Source organism: Lagopus muta, chromosome Z, assembly GCF_023343835.1.
Source record: "Lagopus muta isolate bLagMut1 chromosome Z, bLagMut1 primary, whole genome shotgun sequence".
In the NCBI taxonomy this organism is placed as follows: domain Eukaryota; kingdom Metazoa; phylum Chordata; class Aves; order Galliformes; family Phasianidae; genus Lagopus; species Lagopus muta.
In genome coordinates this window covers 18342437-18361405 of record NC_064472.1, presented here as the reverse complement: position 1 = coordinate 18361405, position 18969 = coordinate 18342437, and the positions used below count along the sequence as shown (strand labels likewise).

Sequence of the window (18969 nt, the reverse complement as noted above, 5' to 3'; positions counted from 1 at the left end):
CCTGCCTACTATGGTATCAGCCTGTAAAACATCTCCACAGACAATGTGAGGATAAAATTCACCAGGAAATTCCAACAGAAGTCTGTCTATAAGACAAAGTCTCCCCAGTAGCGCTTGCCAGTTGCTAGGTTCAACTTCAGTTGCAAGAATACAATTTAAGACATAATCAACATCCAATGGACCAATACCAATGGACCCTAAAAAAAAGGTGATAAAAATAAGGATTAGATATATTCATAGTTCAAATTCCATAACGATCAAAACAGTTTTACATGGAATTATATCTGTGCCCAAAATAACCTCAGCCCCAAACTCCAAAGAAAAACATTTTGTCTTATGTTTTGGATAAATTCTGTACTTAATTAAAAAAAATAAAAAATCAGTATATTTGCTTGGAATGATAATCCATTTATATATGAAGAACTATTATTACCTGATTTAAGTATTTCTCTCCCAACTGCCAACTCTCCTGCTTGGCCTTTACACATCTCCAATAGCGTTGAGACTGAAAGTTGACTTGTTCGACTACAAGAAATTCAAACCAGAAGTAACTCCTTTAGCTGGTGGTTTTTAGAAAAAACTTTATAACGTTTCAATAATCATTAGCTGGAAATTGTATTTGGATATCGGCTTCCCTTCACTTTATTCCAATTCATTTGTACAATGGCTGCTCCGAAAATAATGCCTCTTAATTCATTATGTTGGTCCATGATGTCAGAGACAGATGTTGGTGGTACAGCAGTAGAGGCTGAACTTTCCCACCAATATCCTGTTATATGTTGTTGCTGTGTGACAGATGGCAACACAGGGGCAGCCTGACAAAATGGTGTCTGACATGGAAGTGCATATGAAGCAAAGGTGTCACTGAGTTCTTCCATGTGGGGAAAAAAAAGTATCCATTGACATTCACTGATGCTTACTTAATGGAGATCTATGAATGTGAGCATAGTGAGGTGGTGGGTGGTGTGCATCAGCAGTGGAGACAGCAGGTCACCTCTATTGGTACAGATTTTTACAAATACACCCTGCAGGCATTTGTTCATCACTGGCAAAAATGCACAGTTAATGGTGATAACTATACTGAAAAATAATATTTTGTTGAAATGCAGCTATTATGCTCTTTTTATCTGTTGTAGTTTCCATGGAAATAAACAGGAGGCATTAGTTTTGGAGTAACCTATATACAATAGTGTATCTGCAAGCTACAAAGAGTTGTGTTGTAATTACAAGGACATTCCCAGAAACTTCATATATATCACCAACAAATAAATAAAACAGATAGGAAGCAGCTTCCTTGTTTCTCAGTACATTCCTATTTCCCAAGTTCTTAGAAACCTTAGGCAACAATCTCTTACAGAAGAAATCACTCAGGTGCACATTAGGACCTTCTCCTCTTGTAAGCACAGGCTAAATTCAGAAATCCAGCAGCAAAAGAAACAGTTCAATTTCTTTTCTTAAATTTTACATGTTTTATCATTAGACAATTGCTGGCAGGGGAAGGGACCATTGCTAGCTGGTTTTAGAAGAAATGCTGCTTATGATAAATTAAAATGAAAGAGACAGTGATCATGGTGATTATGTTCTGCAAACAGTTCACTCTACAGCTGAAAAAATGTTTGGCCTGGCAGAGCATATAGGATAGTTCAGGACAGGAAGACAAAGCCTGGCTGATGATTTCACCCAACGTATCTTCCTTAATTTTAAAGGAAAAGGTCTTTATGAAAGCAAAGCATCATTTAAGATATCTAAATGCTGGACATACATAATCAGAGGCGCTCAAAACCTACATCCTTCAAGACTGAAGTTGGTTGTAGCAACTAAACTAACAAAACCATATATCATGGCACACTTACACTTATCCACACATTTTACTTCACCACATCTTATAAATGCTCTTATTGTTTCACACAAAATATCAACAAATGAAGATTCAAGATATTTCAGTAACAACCCAAAATAAATTTGAAGTTAATGAGGCCATACCTGTTGGCATCTGCACATTTAACTAATATTGTCTCTACAACTGGCTTCAGAAGTCGCTGTAGCTTAGTCTTTTCTGCCAAGCTATGACAAGGAGTATAGACCAGCATGGCTCTTAAGGTTTTCTAAGAGAAATGAGGAAAATCAGTAAATATAAATTAGGTTAGTTATAGAATTTTTTAATTAATGTGAATAACTTCACATAAATTGCATTAAAAATATTATAGAAATGTTAAAAGGATAAGGAGCTAATCAGGTATCCACAGTGAAAAGTAGTAATGCATGTGGAAAGGACAAGAAAGGAAATTAATATAGTGAAAAGAACACAGTCATACCATTACTGCTAATAATAACCATTTCCCTGTATTTGGCCAGTGGATACATGCCAATTCACCCTTGCTAAAGATTATCCATTCTGCTTTTAGACGATAATTAATAGTCAAGTCATGAGTAATTCTTAACAACAATAATTAGGATTCCTGACCTTACACATCTCCTTCTCCTATCCCTTAAAAAAAAAACGAAGTAACTAGAATACAATGAGTAAACAACTACTTACTAAAGCAGCAACATACACTTTGTAGACAGGGTCAGCACAGACCATGGATAGCACACTGCAGCAAGATTCCACCACAACATCTCCTGAGACAGTGGCCTGAGATGACCCACTCGCTACTCCCAGAGCTCCAGCACTTGTATTGTGTCCATTGCCATTTCCAGAATTTCCAGTGCTTTCTCCATTAGCCAGTAATAGAGCACCACTAACATCATGGGAAAGACGTCTAAGTGCCATCTCTCGTATATTCCAGTTTCGAGAAAACAAGCAGCCAACTAACTCCATTCCAAAGACCTGCCAAATAGAAACCTTACATGAGTCAAGTTGAATAACATCACAACTGATGAAAAACCACCCTAAGACATCTGTCAGCCAGAAGTTATATGCTAGAGGTTATACTATCTTAAAATAAATAAATAATTTTAAAAAATCTATGATATAAATTAACTGTCATAAATAACAAGTCTTCAGCTCTTCAGAAACTCTGCTAGGCCAAGTGGGGGTGGATAATTTCATTCACTATACTTCAGTTACTCAGTAATGCAGGTTTTAGACAATAGTTCAAACAAAGCTGAAAACTAGGTCCAGCTATTTTTGACAAAAATTGACAGCAGAAATACAGGCAACAAGTTATCCCATTCTTCTTTTCAGCACAAGATCCCTACTCAGTTGAATCCAACTTCAGCCTAAGGAGTATTTAGGCTGTTTGTCTCTTGCAACCCAACTTAAGTAACAATAAGTGCCAACTTGGTTTTTATATGACACTTGCACAATAAATTGCACAAAACACTATGTAGACGGACATGGCATAACAAGAACTATTGCTGATTGGTGAGTGGCTGGATTGGATGATCTTGTAGGTCTTTTCTAACTTTGGTGATTCTATGACTAGACTAAAATTAAGAATATGAATTTTGTTACAAGAATCTTCAGTAGGAGGCCCGGATGAAGTCTGAATGATGAGGAACTAGAACTGGCTGACCAGAGAAGCTTCTTTTACACTGTAAAAATTACCTGAATCCATGGCTCAGCTAAATCTTTATAGGCAGAAGGAATCTGCTGGACCCCATAATGAGTAAGGTTAAAATTAGTATCCTGGGTTCTCCTCTGTGATCCAACTGTTGACTGCTGTTGAGTTTGTTGTTGAACCACATGGAGAACAGAAGAATCCACAGGGCTTGGCAATTCATGACTACAGATTAACAGCAAAGAACAAAGATTAAGAAATGAAACACTGACCAAGTTAAATATTTTACCACATTCAAGAATGTCTCTTCAGAGCCAGAAAGATACACTTACATTCAGACTGAATGCCTACCTGTAGAAATCATGAGACCTCCATTTAGATCTACACAGAGGACATATAAGTGGCTCTCTGTTTCTTCTACACTCTTCTGCCCCTGGATAAAAGCAACAGGAGAACATTTTCCAGCTTTCCAGTGCATAGACCAGATGTCTAAGAACTAATATGTCTTAAGTTACACTGAAAAAAATTCAGTTTCTAACTGAAACTTCTAGACTGAACCATGTGAAGCATTCTGACAAATATGTGCATTTAAACATTTCTTCACACAGAAGTGCTTCACTTTGGCTCTGTAATTGACACTGAAAGACATGAACTGAAATATGATTCTTTTTATGCCTCTAATAGAAGTAATATCTTCTTTGTGTACAAAAACACAGGAGACTGAGCTTTATTTGTTGAAGTTATTTGTTGAAAGTATTTACACACTTTATTTAATGTAGCTTGTACAAGTACTCTTAATTCACTACATAATCCAAGGTTAGAGTAGACAACTTTCATGTACTCTCATGACAAGTCACAGTAAATCTGCGCCTAACCTTATTCTAATTGTTTAACAGTCTTTTCAATCAGGTTAAAAAAAAAGTTCTAACTTTTAGCCCTGCAGTTAACTTTTTTCTCAAAGCACTAAACTACAAGCCTGATTTGTGAATAACTGATAAAAACAGGTGTATCGGTGGTATCTGAACGCTAACAAGGTGTCACAAAATTCTACAGTCACCATCTAGGAGCAAGTCTCTGGTTTTGTGAGTATTTTTTCTCCGCTTTTAAATAAAAAAAATCTACAAAACCCACACTGGATTACACTAAATTGTAGTACTTTTGCAGAGTCACAAGAATTTAATGAGACAAATATGAAAACATACATATTGACATGCAGTGGTGGTGTAATTTGTTCCTGCAGCCATCTTCACACACAGTCAGGCTCTCTTCATCCAGCATGCCTAACAAACAAATGGGGCACATCTGCTCTTCTTCATCTTTCATACTATTGAAAAGAATATATATGTATTTGTGATTTTAAAACAGCATATCGGAATTCAGAACAGGTTTTAGCAGTTAGAAAGATTAATTTACAACTACTTCTAAGTGACTATGCGCTATTCAGAATAATTTTCCTAATCCTTGGTATCAGTAAATAAGCAAACTCAATTTTGAATGTGCAAAGAAAAGACAACAGCTTGCTGAAATGGAAAGTCACAAAATGTATGACGTCTTTTCAAACTAGGTCAGATATTAATTAAGAGACAGAAAGGTCCAGCACTTACATTTTTATCTCTTTAAAGGCTTCTTCAAACAAACTAAGTTTGCTTTTTCAATTATTATTATCAGTTTTGAAAAATTAAGAAAGTTCTTGATTTTGAAATCTGCATACATCTTTTTCCCATCATTACTCCCATCATAACATTGAGTTGTAAGATAGTATTTACAGATTTCTGTATTGGGCTAAAGACTACGTGATAAACATACGTAAAAAATAATAAAGCCATTTGAGTCTTCTGACAGAAAACAATGTAGTAGATTTGCATAAATGCTAACATACCAACACTGTAGATCAGTAAAAAAATCACCTATTCTGCATGTTAATTACATTTTATTTACCCCTTCTTTTAAGTTAATGTAATCAGAGATTTCGAAAGAAAAGGATATTTTAAACTTAGATAACATTTAGTGGAAAACGGTTTTAATATTCTGTAATATTTCTTGAATGTACTAAGCTGATTATCCATACTACTGATTTAAGTTATAGTTGGTGTATGTCTAGAAGTTTGCAGAAATCCTGTATTTGTTCAGCAGCAGTGGTTCTTAAAACAAAACTATATTGTACGTATTTGTTTCTATTTCTTTGCAAACTGGTGACATAATTTTTTTTCCAGTGTAAGGTTATTTTTGTGATTTTTCAAGGAAAAAAATAACCTCTACAGAACAACACATGCACTAATTTAAAACGTATTTTTGAAGACCTAGTACTAAACTAAATTTAACTCAAATCATAGCAAACATCAGAACTGAATGAAGTTTTATCTTAAATGAATCTGATGCTCAGTGTTCTCCAGTATAATACAAACACAGACACACAAAATGGCAGCCTATCTCACTGCACCAGTAGTGGTAGGAGCTACCTGATGGCTAGGAGGTATACTGGCAAGCAGCTGAAAAATGTTTTTTCCTGTCAATAAAGAGAATTAGTGAAGTTCACAATCCAATGAAAGAAATACATCTTTCCAGACAAGGTACAGAATTAAAGGAACTGACAAGATAAATGGTTCTAGAGTAATTTAACTGGTTTATTTATCTTATTTATCTATAATGACATAATTTGGAAAAATAGATAGTGGGAAACTAAGGTCGTAGTCTATAAATCAGAATTATAAACCCGTCTGAATATATTCAGCTAGCACCATGAGAATGATCACTAACATATCACGGTAGTCCTTATATTAGGTTTCACTTCACACATAAGAAAGCCTCAGTTCTGACCGCCGTCTGTAGTTTGGCATCTCTAGAGGATGTCTAGTTCACTCAACCCACTAAATCAAACCACAAATTACTTGTTTAAGAAGTAAGATCTCTGCAAAATCAAGAAAAGGACAAGCAAGAGCACCCAAACTGTACAGGCTGAAAAAAAAATAATAATCACTTAAAACTGAAATAAAGTCATTTTAACATAGAAATATAGAAAAATAGAAAAACATAAATAGAAAAATCATACTAGTTAGTAACTCCCTTCACTATAACCATTCACTTTTCATGAAGAGTTTTCTTCAAAACATGCTTGAACATGTGAGCATACATCTTTTATTATGTGTTTACATGCACAGTGTACACCCAGAAAATTTTCAGTGCATTCGCATGTGCACAATATCTCAAAAGTAGTATCAATTTATTAGGAAAAGAGAAAAAAGTGAAATCCTGTGTCTTGATTTGTCAACATCTGCAAACTGCTATATGTGAACAAATAAAAGTGTCAAATAAAAACAAATAAAATCAGTCTTACATATAAAAACATTTTTCAAGTTTGTTTCCCAAACCAATGAAGGGTAAAAGTAACTCTTCTCAAGTCAGCAACTTTCAAACAGAAAGATATAAAGCAAATATTCCCATTTGGTACTGCAGTGACAAACACATGCTTAAGTTTGCAAATATAAAGATTTAACATGGCCTGGAATGAAAGCAGCTTTGAACAAAAAGAATGTATGTGATTCTAAACCTGCAAAATCAGGAAAAAAAAAAACCCAAAACACTACAGAATTGAAGCTTTTAATTCCTTTAGAAAAATACTAACCTGTTTTCTGAACTAGATGTAGAAGTACTAGATGACAATGTATGAGAATTTGACATGCGTGAGACAAACTTCTGGATGGTGTTACGAGATGGAGCTTTGATCCTCGAGCTACGCCTACTGTGATATTTCTGGAACAAACTCTCAACCTAACATCAGAAAAAGATAGCAACAGTCGTATTTATGCTATGAATAGCTTGTATTTAAAGGCAACATTATGGAAGCTTAACTACAGCTGCAAGAGATCTACCGACTTCCACAATAACGCATTAGCAGCAGAAGTATAAGGAAATTTCTAAGTCTTACATAGTTCACAAGAAACATGGTTTACAGCAAAAATCCATTTACTTGTTAAGAGTAACTGAAAGCTTTAAGGATACACACATCTATACAGATCCCTGCTCTGTTTACATTTCAGCTAATCAGAGATAGATATAAGTAAGCTTGACTAGAAAATCTGAGATATGAATAATTCACTGAACTACAGTCTCTACTAACATGTTTAATTACACCTTTAATTTGTAGATTCTTTTTCTACCCAGACTTAAGACTAAATTAAAAACAAGTAAAAACACAATCTTGTTGCTTAGAAATACAACAGTTTTTAGTATTTTTAGGATAGCATCCTAAAGACTTTTAACTGGAGCAATATTTTATATCTGCCATTAATCTTTATGACATTGATTACCTCAAAGTTTTTCAGTGTCTTTCTCCACAGCATTGGGTCTGAGGGCTCAAGCTGGAACACTCGCAGCATAACGAAGAGCAGATGAATACAAAATGTTCCACGGCCACAGCTACATGTCTGCAAAGAGAAGCACGTGCTAGGACTTCACCTTATAGTTAGATGGGTCATTCTTCCACACTGAGGTGCATAATGGAGGTGTATATTACATTAGGAAGGCCCATTAACCCCTTTTTTTTGGTTGTTGTTGTTGTTGTTGTTTTAAAAACAGATAATTTACTGCAAAATAGTATTTTATATATGGACACAAATATCGTCATACATGGCCTTACAGAATTCCCGAAACATTCAAGACAATTATAGTATCTGTTCTTTCTTTCTTTCTTTTTTTTTAAAATGAACTAAAAATACTACTTTTACTGCTCTTCATACAAAAAGGAGCTTATGCATATAGTCATAACACAGACCTCTAATGTAACAGAAAACTTACATCAGATTCTTCTGTTTACACAAAAACCTATATGTCTCCAATGCAGAATCACAGTGGTACTATGAAAGTCTCTAAAAAGAACCTCTTTATGGATATTAACAATACCATCACTCCACTAGAGGAACTGTGATATTGCTTGTCATTAATATGTACTCCACAAATAAAGGAAAGAATGCTTTTCACTTTGAGAAACTAAAAGGAAATTAAGTGGCCACATTTTAACAAAAAATGTTTAATAAGACATTTAATAAGCCACTTGCCCTATATATTTCTTATTCCTACATTAGTGAAGACTTTTTAACTAGGCTTTTTTTTAAAGAGGATTCTGAACAAAAATAGTGCTTGGCACAGGTTTAACAAAAATGCAAGCTGATCATTACATTACACAAGCACAGATTACAATTTTCAAACATTATTTGACAGAACAATTAGCATGGATTGGTGACTAATTTAACTTGCTTTTGTACAGTTTTTCAATATAAACTATAAATTAGTAGAAGCTACAGACAGCACAGACATTGTTTACCTGAGGTCCAATAAACACTCTGTATTTATTATCAGGGCTATCTCCTCCAATTAAGAAAGAGTTGGGTCCTATCTGCTGCAGCAAATACAGCCTGGCTCGCATAACTTTGTTGACACGACGACTTGTTTCCTCAGGGCTGTATGGAGAGAAGCCATCTGGAGATGGCGCTCTTCGCGGTGGTGTTATTCGTCCACTCTGAAACTACACAAGTGGTTCCATCATATTCATGACAACTGAAAGTTTAGCTATGTATTTTTCAGAATGAGTCCCTCTAGACTGAAAAAACAACCTGATCAGATTACAGGGATTTAAAGAGGGCAATCTTCTTCTGAATAGAAATAGAGCACAGAAGAAAAACTAAAATTTTGTAACTGAAATTTTGTTTGGCATTATGTCAGAATAGGAATCTCAAGATGCTTCAACATATGTTTTCACCGGTAGACTTACATTATTACTACTAAATTGTCAGGTATAATTCAACTGGAACATCTTAGGTTTGCGACTCAATATAAACAAGTTACTGAATAAGTTCATAATGCTAATATATTTAATAGGTAATGAAGTCATATGAGTACAGTGTACAAAACAAATATTCAGCCAATGAGGAGTTGACTTTAAGAAATGCCAAAGAAAAAGAAAAGGAGTGCAGCTCCCTATTCTTTACAACACTGGTGCAACTATTGGCTCAAAAGATTATTTTTGATTATGGAAAAAAAAAATCACTGGTCAAAATTTTTTAATTAAAAGTGTCTTCATTTAAGCTCTTCACGTTTCTAAAATTATGAATGCTTTCATGATTCTATCCAATTTCTAAATTTCTGCTTTGATATAGATCCAATCTGAATTATAAGTTACAATGCAGAAGGTCACAACTGACTGAATGAAGTAAAAGATATCTTCAAGTTTCTTTCATGTGAAGGGTTAATAACAAGAAGATGAACAACTTAGCATCTGAACTTCTCTCATCAAAAGGAAAGAAGTTGTTCTACAGTGCTGTGCTGTGTGATCTTCATCTCTAAATTGAATGGAATAGCAGTACACATTTTAGCGATTTTGGAAACCTTGTTTAGAGCAATTGGACAGTGAAAGCTATTGTTCCTTCTCTAATTGCATGAGTCAGCACATTCAGCTGTGGACAAGTATGCTAGTATTATCTGTTAAACACTATTCCTCAAAATATTATATTCTCAAGCTTCTCTAATAAAGTGAGCTTTTAGTTCTTGAAACATTCAATTCCATATTTTCATTAACATAACAGATTTTATTTTCTAAGAATGCACACCTAAAACTTCCCCAACCTCTGTGTAAACATCAGTCCCCAAACAAAGGATCACAAGTAGCATACTGGTAACTCTTTTCTACAGAACTCTAACCAACAATTCTACCCTCAAAGGAATATTCCTATCTGGAAAGCTGAAGAAAAACTAGAGAAAGAACAAACTCATGGTACCTCCTTGCTCAAATCAAGCTAAGAGAAAAAGAATATCTGCATTTCCTTATTTATTTCCTACAGAAAAAGTCCTTAGAGGATGACAGAACTAAAAAGAAGAAACACACCTTAAGAGCAGAGAATAAAATTCCACACATAAGAGAAATGTAACATGATACATGCTCTGTGTATCTCTCTCTCAAGTGATGCTGTGTCATAACTCCATTACATCAGCATCTTGTCCTAATCACTGAGGATGATGTACTAACTGCCTCTTTTTATGCATAAGGTTGCAGAATATACTCAATTCAGTCATTACATCACACTTGCAACTTACAGGTACTGGAGATACCCTTTTTCTTCTAACACCCGGTGACTCAGATTTAACAGTCCGAGAGGATGATGAAGAAGAACTGCTAGGAGAAGGACTACGCCGTCCTTTCTGCGTAGGTGAAGAAGCAGTGCTTTGTCCTTCAGATTGAGGTTCTAAAGATAGCTTGTTCATTTCAGATCCATCTCCCTTCACAGGGATAGGTTTCACCACCTTGCAGGAATTAAACCGTAAGGTTAGAATTATTTAATTACATTGAAACAGTACAAATACATCAAAACTTATTTTGCTAGCATTATACAATTAGTGGCCTTGTGCTGCCTGAGAGAGTAAAGGCCTACGTTTATACCCCTGATCTGATCTGCCAATACACTTTAAAATGTCATCATATTGAATGTGTACTGCTTGCAAATCAGGACTTTTTAGAAACCTCTTTTGTGCTGTTTTTAAATATATTGCAATTGGATTATGGAAGTAAACAGCACATAGGAGAAGTATTCAAAAAGCAAACTTTTCCTATAGATTACCACGTTTTTCCCTTCCTGGAAGGTCAGAATGTAATTCATGGGCATATGGACAAATTACTATTATCAACAGCTACAATCTGAAAAAAACCCTAAATATTAAAGTGGTAGTAACAGAATCTGGAGCTAGAAAGTTAAAGTGAAAAAAGAGATGCCTCAAAGGAAGCAGGTTAAATAGTGAATCCATTTCAAGCATTGCAGTAACCATGACACAAAGAAAAAATCCAAATTAAAAATTATTTTCTATAAGAAGTTGAGATATTACTTCTTTTTTTTTTTTTTTTTTTTGACGTTAAGTATTTTTAGCACTCTTATTACAGAAAGTTACCAATACAGTAAACTTGGGTAATGTACAAGATGGCCTTCAACTGTGCATTCCCACCAAGTTGCAGTGGAAGTCACATTAATGCAACTACATTCATATGCAACTAATTACTATAAGCTAGCCAGCATTAGTTAGTTTCAGAATTACCATTATGATTACTGAGTTTGATTTGCCTGCAATTTGTTAGTTGATAGATTTTTATCTATCTATGGTTTTATCATTCTGAAATTACTTCTGAGCTATTAATACAGTAAGTAATACTGAAAGAAGCTAATACAGATGCTCTGGCAAACAAAATTTAGCTGAGTTGAGACTTACGTAAAGGAGTTACTCAGGTTTGTTTGCTTTTTTTGTTTGTTTTCAGTACACTTGCAGGGTGGTTTGTGTTTTCATGTATCAAAAATTCTATACAATTACATTACAACACCTTGAAAATTTCTATTTAACATTTTTAAGCTATAGAAATACAAATTAATTAAATCTTCAAAAAGGAATGGAGTGCAAAACACTATTGTGCAGTTCTACACTGATGTTTTCACATAAGGAGAAAAAGCTACAACAGCTGCTGACATTAGAGAGCAGTACTGCCACAGCAATTTTATAGTACAGAATCAGCAGCTACAACAGCTGCTGACATTAGAGGGCAGTACTGCCACAGGACTTTTACACTACAGAATCAGCAGCACAGCTGTATGTTGTGGTTTTTATTTTTGTTGTTTTTTAATAGTTTAAAAACATGTACATTTCAGAAAGTCAGCCACAGTTTCCTATCAAAGAAAAAAATGAATAGGAAAATCACTATTAAGAGCTGCAAATTCTCACGATAAAGAGGTTTCTAAAAGAAAAACTTCAGGAACTCTTATTTGTAAGTTACAGACAATGTCCCTCCTTCAGCATCACTTACCACAGGCCCTCTCCTGCTTCTTCTTTCCAGCCATTCATGCTTCCAAGCTGGCATACACGTTGCCTTGAGTTTCTCCCTGATCATGCGCTCTTCTGGGCGGTCATCCATCTTCTGCAAACCCCTGAGGGTTTCTTTATTCTCCATGTCACGACTACAGCAAAGAAAAAAAATTACAGTCATACAGTTATTTTTATTTAAGTTATAATACCATAGCATTCTTAAATATTGTGCCATCCTATTCTCCATCTCCTTTCAACACACCTTCTAAAACATTATTTTCAACCCTGCAGATTATTATGCAACTGTTTCAGAAGTGTTGTGATGGTTCTTGCATGCACTGACAATTCAAAACTTGCCACTTCTATTTTTAAAATGGCTTACAAAACAGATATAAGTGAATACTGACAAACTTACATCCTCACTTGGTGTGCTAGCATGCAATTCATAGTGCCTCTTCCCATACATAAACACCTCCTCAAAAAAAGAGCTTGTGAAGCAATACACAAAGTATGTTTAAGCCAGGCACAGAAGTCATGAAAGTAAGGCTACTGCCCCTGAGTGTTGCTCTCAGTGACTAATGACTCAAAAGTGCTGCCAGTCAACTATAATTACAACAAAATTCACAACAAGTTCGTATCTGTAAAATGAAAGCGTAATTCATCTGGATTGTACTTTTTTGACCTACAGCAACGTAGTTACTTGTGATTGCAACAACAAAGAAGCAAAAAAAATTATCTCAGCCACTGAAAAACAAACACGAGCAGTCTAGAAGATTTCCTGATTCTGTTGAGCTATCTGCTAAATCACCCAGAAAACCACACTGTTAAGCAGTAGCACATGATCCCTGCCCACCTTCTTGATGTTAGATTGTTTTTATGCAAGCTTTATTAAGCCAATTCTCAGGATGAAGTTTCATTTCAAAAAATAAAGTCAACTTGAAGAGGAAGATAGCCCTAGATAATTTAGCTGCAGTGAGAAGCAGCTGCATATTTACAACTGCTGCTTTCACACCTGCAGTCTTCAACATCTAAAATAATTAGCTGTGCAGCCAAAACTACATTTATGTACTGCATAACGCGTGACCTACAGCACATTCCCTACGACATTCCCTGGAATCAAAAGATGTGTTCACAAGCAGTACATTATGAGCTTCATTTATTATAAATTTGGACTTAGAAGAATGAGAATGTTTTATTGGTGAGAAAGAGAACCCTCTTGTTTTTTCTCCTCTTATTGTAGAGACAAAGGAAACAAAGTATTCTGAGACAGGAAATAACTCTTCCTGTTCAGTGCTGAAATGTAATAAGCAGATGGATACTGTAAACAAAGTACATTTGCTTTCAAGCAGCACCTCAATCTGCCATTAAAAACTGATTTTAGACACAGAACTGTGTCTAATGATTAAAGACTTAAAAGTATTTATAAGTAGGAAAACAATCCGCCAAAGAATCCACTCCCCATCCCCAAGACAAGTGGCAAGCCTTACATTCAAAACTAAAGCAAGTGACATACAAATTATGTTTGTTCCTGCACTGAAATAATGCTACTGTTTTCAAGAAAGAGGCATAAGAAGTGATTCATGATTAACAAGAGAGATATCACAGCAGAAGGAAGAGTCCAAATGTGCCTAAAAGCTTAGAACAGGGGAAAAAACAACTGTTGTCTCATCTTTCATAGGGCTGATTTCACATTTTTATCTTCACCTAATAAGTAAATAAATAAAGTCCAAAGCAAAGCTAAAAAAAACCAAACGTGAATATATACACACATATATTTATTTATACGTGTAATATGCACACATATATATCTACAAATTTAAAACATATAGTCTGTTTTTTTTCTATGAGCTGGAGACCATTTCACTTGCATGAATACACTGTATACAAGAGAGAAAACACTACTGCAGCAGTGAAAGAATGGCACAGTATTTCATTTGTCTATATAGGCACGATTAACTTCCCAACAGATACAAAAAAAGTCTTTTAGAGGCCCTTGGACTCGAATTCATGAACAATGTAACACAACAGTGAAGGCCTCACAATCTGCACTTGTTCTCCAAAAGCAGAAGCAGCTATCTTCCTCTCATGTGACAGCTAAACCAATCTGCTCTTGTCTGCACAAAGACCTCTTGTGCTTTTCCTCCACGCAGGTGGGAAAGACCAACAGAGTCTGAGAGCCCTTGCTTAGCAAACTGAGATTATCTTTTGGCAGTTTACAAAGTGTTCTGGAAAGTATTCATATTTTAACTCAAGCTTGGCTAATATTATCATTTAAATATTCTTACACTTTTGCATCTGTGCAGTCATAGGGAAAAAAATACTTATTTCATAAAGTCCCATTGCATACTGCAGCACATCCTCATTTTGCAGCTTGAACGTACAGGGTTGTTTTGTTTTGTTTTTTTTCCTGTTGTTGTTTTTCTTTTATTTATTTTCAAACCTAACACAAAACCTCATCTATTCCAGTCCAGCTGAACCTGACAGTTACTCAGGTTGTCAGTCCCCAAATCAATGCATATTAGCACAAAATACAAACAGTAAAAAAAACCACACTATATACAGCACAGAGGACTTCAAGGCACAGGGTACCCTGATCTTCATATAGAAAAACCCATTCTTGATACAAGAAAACAACAAAACCTGACTGCCAGGTGGTACTTGATTTGAATAGCTAGGACAAACAAGGGAGCAGTCAAAAAGTAAATCTTCATTTTACAAGAAATGTTGCTCTGGGGAGCCTGACATTTCTTGACAGTGAGATTAATGCACTGTAAGGGAACAGACTAATGTAACGCTTTGTGCAGCACAGGAGGCAAAACTTTGTCCTTCGCTGCCATCTTGATTTTGAAGCCTTGCAAACACTAATTGAACAGTTAGATTATTATTAACAAGTAGATCTCTATGGATCAATGATTCAGTATTTTAACACAAAGTATGCAGCACATGCTATTCAGCAAACTGTTGTGAAATACACAAGTTTTACTTCTGAACAGATCAGTGAATTTCACACTAATTCTTTGCAAGTATTTTTCTTGCAAAGGGCATATATGAAAATGCAAAACAAACAAACAAACAAAAAACAAAGGAACAAAACAAAAAAACCCAACCAGCTGAACTGTCACTCAAGTAAATTTTCCTGGGCTTCTCAATACTTAGAAAAGCCGTAGCTTCCCTGCTATCTTGTTTGTGAGACTTTATCCAGAAACCACACTGGACCAGATTTTCTCATCAGCAGTACTCGTGAAACAGGAAAGAGGTCTGGAAGGAAAGATCTGTCTGCTGTATCCACAAATCTAAATTGCAGGGAGGGAAAAACAAACAAACAAACAACAAAAAAAAAACAACAAAAAAAAACAAGCTGGTAACTTTTTTTTTATTTTAATATTTGTCTGAAGTAAATTATCAAATATAACTTGCATACCAGCACAGCCAAATGATGGATGACCACAGCTGTAGTAAAATATTTAAGAAAAGAAGTGGTCGTGCAGCATCTCTACCAGAGAGCAATCTAAACAAAGGAAAAAATGAAGTATGGCACATTGCACTGAACTGAAAAACTTCACAGGGAACTTTTTCAACCTGACACTAAAGGACAACTGCCACAAGACACCAATAAACACACTACGTCACAGAGACTAATGAATCTGGCTTCCGAGAATAGCTATGGGGATTTCAGCCAAATGTTATTTAAGCGTGAAATTAACTTCTATTCTTCTCTTAGCGTAGCTGACAAACACAGAAGGAAAAACAATAATTTTTTTTTATTATTTTTTTCCCCCTATCTGCCTTGGCCTTTCCAATAGCTGTTCTCCCTTGAGAACAATACAGACTCTCTTCATTTGGCCAACACACTGTCCTCTGAAGTACACAAGAAGAATGTATTGAGTGGTATGCTGTATCTAAGGTTTGCCTTCCTCTCACATTAGCAAGAATGTCTCTTCTTCTTGTTGTTTGTGTGAATCACTGATGAATATTTTGCTAAGCCTCCCCTAGTCTGGCAATACTCATGATTTACTCAGTTTCACAAGACCCTCATCTTCTCCCCCCCCAAATCCACTTGCTCTCAAAGGGAACTACAGCCAAACATATCTCTGATTGACATGTCAAAAACACGCATCTCTTGAAGAAGACATTTCACTGCCGATAGGATACTATTCACAACAGAACTCTACAGCTGAGCCATCAACTTCAGCTGAGTTTCACAAGGCCTCTTCAAGAAGAATCAGTGATGAAGACTCAGATCTTCAGATGTCTAAAGCTATGGAGGTATGCTATCTGCCTACATTTTCTAACTTGTGGAAAGTCAAATCTATGTGTTGAGAGGACAAAAAAAAAATGGCTGGACTGCATGTTCTGAAGCCACCTAGTCATAGGAACTATTCAGAATCACTGAAAACAAATCCTACAAAACAAGCCAGGAAATACTGGCCTCTATTTCAAACAGACGCTTGCCACAAAGGTAATGAAATGGGCTCCTCTTCTGCAGGCTTCCTAAGAAAGCCACCAACTTCTGATGTGAATATGACAAGCTCAAAGGTCTCTCATCCCTTCTGCAGTTATTCAATCTCACAATACCAACTCGGACACATGAAGGCATATGCTGTGCTAATTTCAAAATGTAAAAATAGCAGTTCTGTTACATTATCTCTAAAACTTTTTGCTTTCATACCAGTGGGTTTGCAGAGCAAATTTAGTCTCTACAACAAAAAGCTTATTCCATGATTGAACACAATTTCTAGAACCTACACACAATTGTAGTGGGAAACACACAATTATGTATACTGGTCAAGATGCAAGGCCACTAGATTGTGCAGCTTAATTCTTTACTTAAAAGTATATATTTGGACATAATTATACAACAAACTCCAGATGCTTAGCAAGAAAGATCCAGTTCATGCCTAGTTCATATTGGGGCAGCAAAAGAGAATCATGAAATCATAGAATGGTTTAGGTTGGAGTGAGTCCTGCAGAACATATTAGCAGGCATTACCCCAGAAACACTGAGAACAAAGATCATAATATGAAGTTTACAGTCAGCTATGCAATTGACCCATCTATATACAGTTATAGGTTTGCAAGCGTAGAGTATCAGAAAGGGATTCTCCCCTATGTCGGTCCTCCAGAGCCTCTCTTGCTGAATACAACCAAGTATTTGCTCATCACCAATCCACTTTTGACTATCAGGTTATTTGCTCATGTTACAGTTTAATCTCTTAAACACTAAAGTGAACTTCAGCTTCAAATTATTTAAATCCATCATATTCTAACCAAGAAATGCATTTGGTGAAATGTAATTGGCTAGGACATAGAAAACATCAGCTCAGAGCATATATGGTCCTTGTTAATGTAGAAGTCTGAAATCATTAGCGGAAAGATGGCACAAAAGGTATGAAAACTGAAAACAGACATCAAAGTTCTCGATGCACATCATTTATTACATGTCTATATATGAAGTTCATGGGAACATTCACTCTGTTTTGAGTCCATACTGGTCCTGCTTTGGAGCTGAGATTGTTTATTGTGAGTTTGATGGCTATCCCATGCATTCTGTACAAAGTTTAGTGGATAACCTTGCATCCCTACCCCAACAGACAACAAAATCAGACTTTTTAAAGAAAAGCTATACTTTGAATCAGTTTAAGATAATAGGGGTAGGAAAATAATACATTCCCACCTCCAAATGTTTTGGGAAAATAAAGCATTCGTGTAAGTAACTTGGATAGGATGAGCTTCACAGATTTTTCCAAAGATATAACCTATTAAATCATTTCTGGAGGAGTTATAAACAAGAAAGGGCATTCAGACCATTCTGGCACTGCAGAATTATCAGATGGTATCAGTTATTCCAAGATTTTGCTACAACGAGAATTTTAAGGTTCTCTCAGCAAAAGATCATAAAAATAAATCATGTGAGACAGCAAATAATTAAAAAAAAAAAAAAAAAAAAGCATGTAAACATGTTATATCTAGCAAAGAAATGTAACAGTCTAACTTTTATAAGTCTTAATGGCTAGTTAGGCTGTGAATGGTAAGCTAGGCAAATGGAGAACCGAAGAAAAACAACAAATCTTCAAATGACTTTAAGCTAAGTTCATGAAGTTAAAAAACCTAACCCAGGCCTTGCTGAAGGAGGCAATATACTTTGAAAGACCTAAACAAGTTCACTCTTGTTTGTTTTTTTCCATGAAGAAAAATCTGAACTCCATGATTCCAGAGCAAAAATGAGGTTTCTATCCAGTCATATTTGTTTCATGGTTACATTCTCCTGGCGGTCGTAACAAATTGTTATCTACTAGTTTGTCTAAAGCAGTATTTGGGAGGCATGAAGAACTCCATTATGCTAATCGCCCCACTTTCTTATTTACATAATTTGCCTGTGCTGCTTTCGTTTCTTGATATTCATCTTTTTCAAGCTTATGCTCTAGTCTGTGTAGAATAGGGACAAGAAATACGAAAGAGAAGAAAAAAACATGAGTTACACTGGAATTACTATCACTGAGTTTATTTCTATTTTATACAAGAATTCAGTATTAATTTCCATTAAATAAGCCCTAAAACTTGCCAAGAGCTGCCTGTGTTACCAACACCTACCATCAGAGGCTACTCAAATGTTCTTGTCTTGCAAAGACTTGTG

General features: G+C 35.4%; 1 protein-coding gene across 1 annotated transcript in view; it reads right to left on the bottom strand.

The window, feature by feature from the left end:
• MAP3K1 (mitogen-activated protein kinase kinase kinase 1) overlaps positions 1 to 18969 on the bottom strand; it is a 56640-nt gene that overhangs the window by 10495 nt on the left and 27176 nt on the right. Inside the window, 12 exon segments of the mRNA XM_048930485.1 lie at positions 2 to 197; positions 434 to 525; positions 1984 to 2105; positions 2540 to 2830; positions 3551 to 3728; positions 3855 to 3936; positions 4706 to 4827; positions 7126 to 7271; positions 7811 to 7927; positions 8824 to 9024; positions 10590 to 10796; positions 12337 to 12487. Coding sequence (XP_048786442.1) covers positions 2 to 197; positions 434 to 525; positions 1984 to 2105; positions 2540 to 2830; positions 3551 to 3728; positions 3855 to 3936; positions 4706 to 4827; positions 7126 to 7271; positions 7811 to 7927; positions 8824 to 9024; positions 10590 to 10796; positions 12337 to 12487 — 1905 coding nt within the window.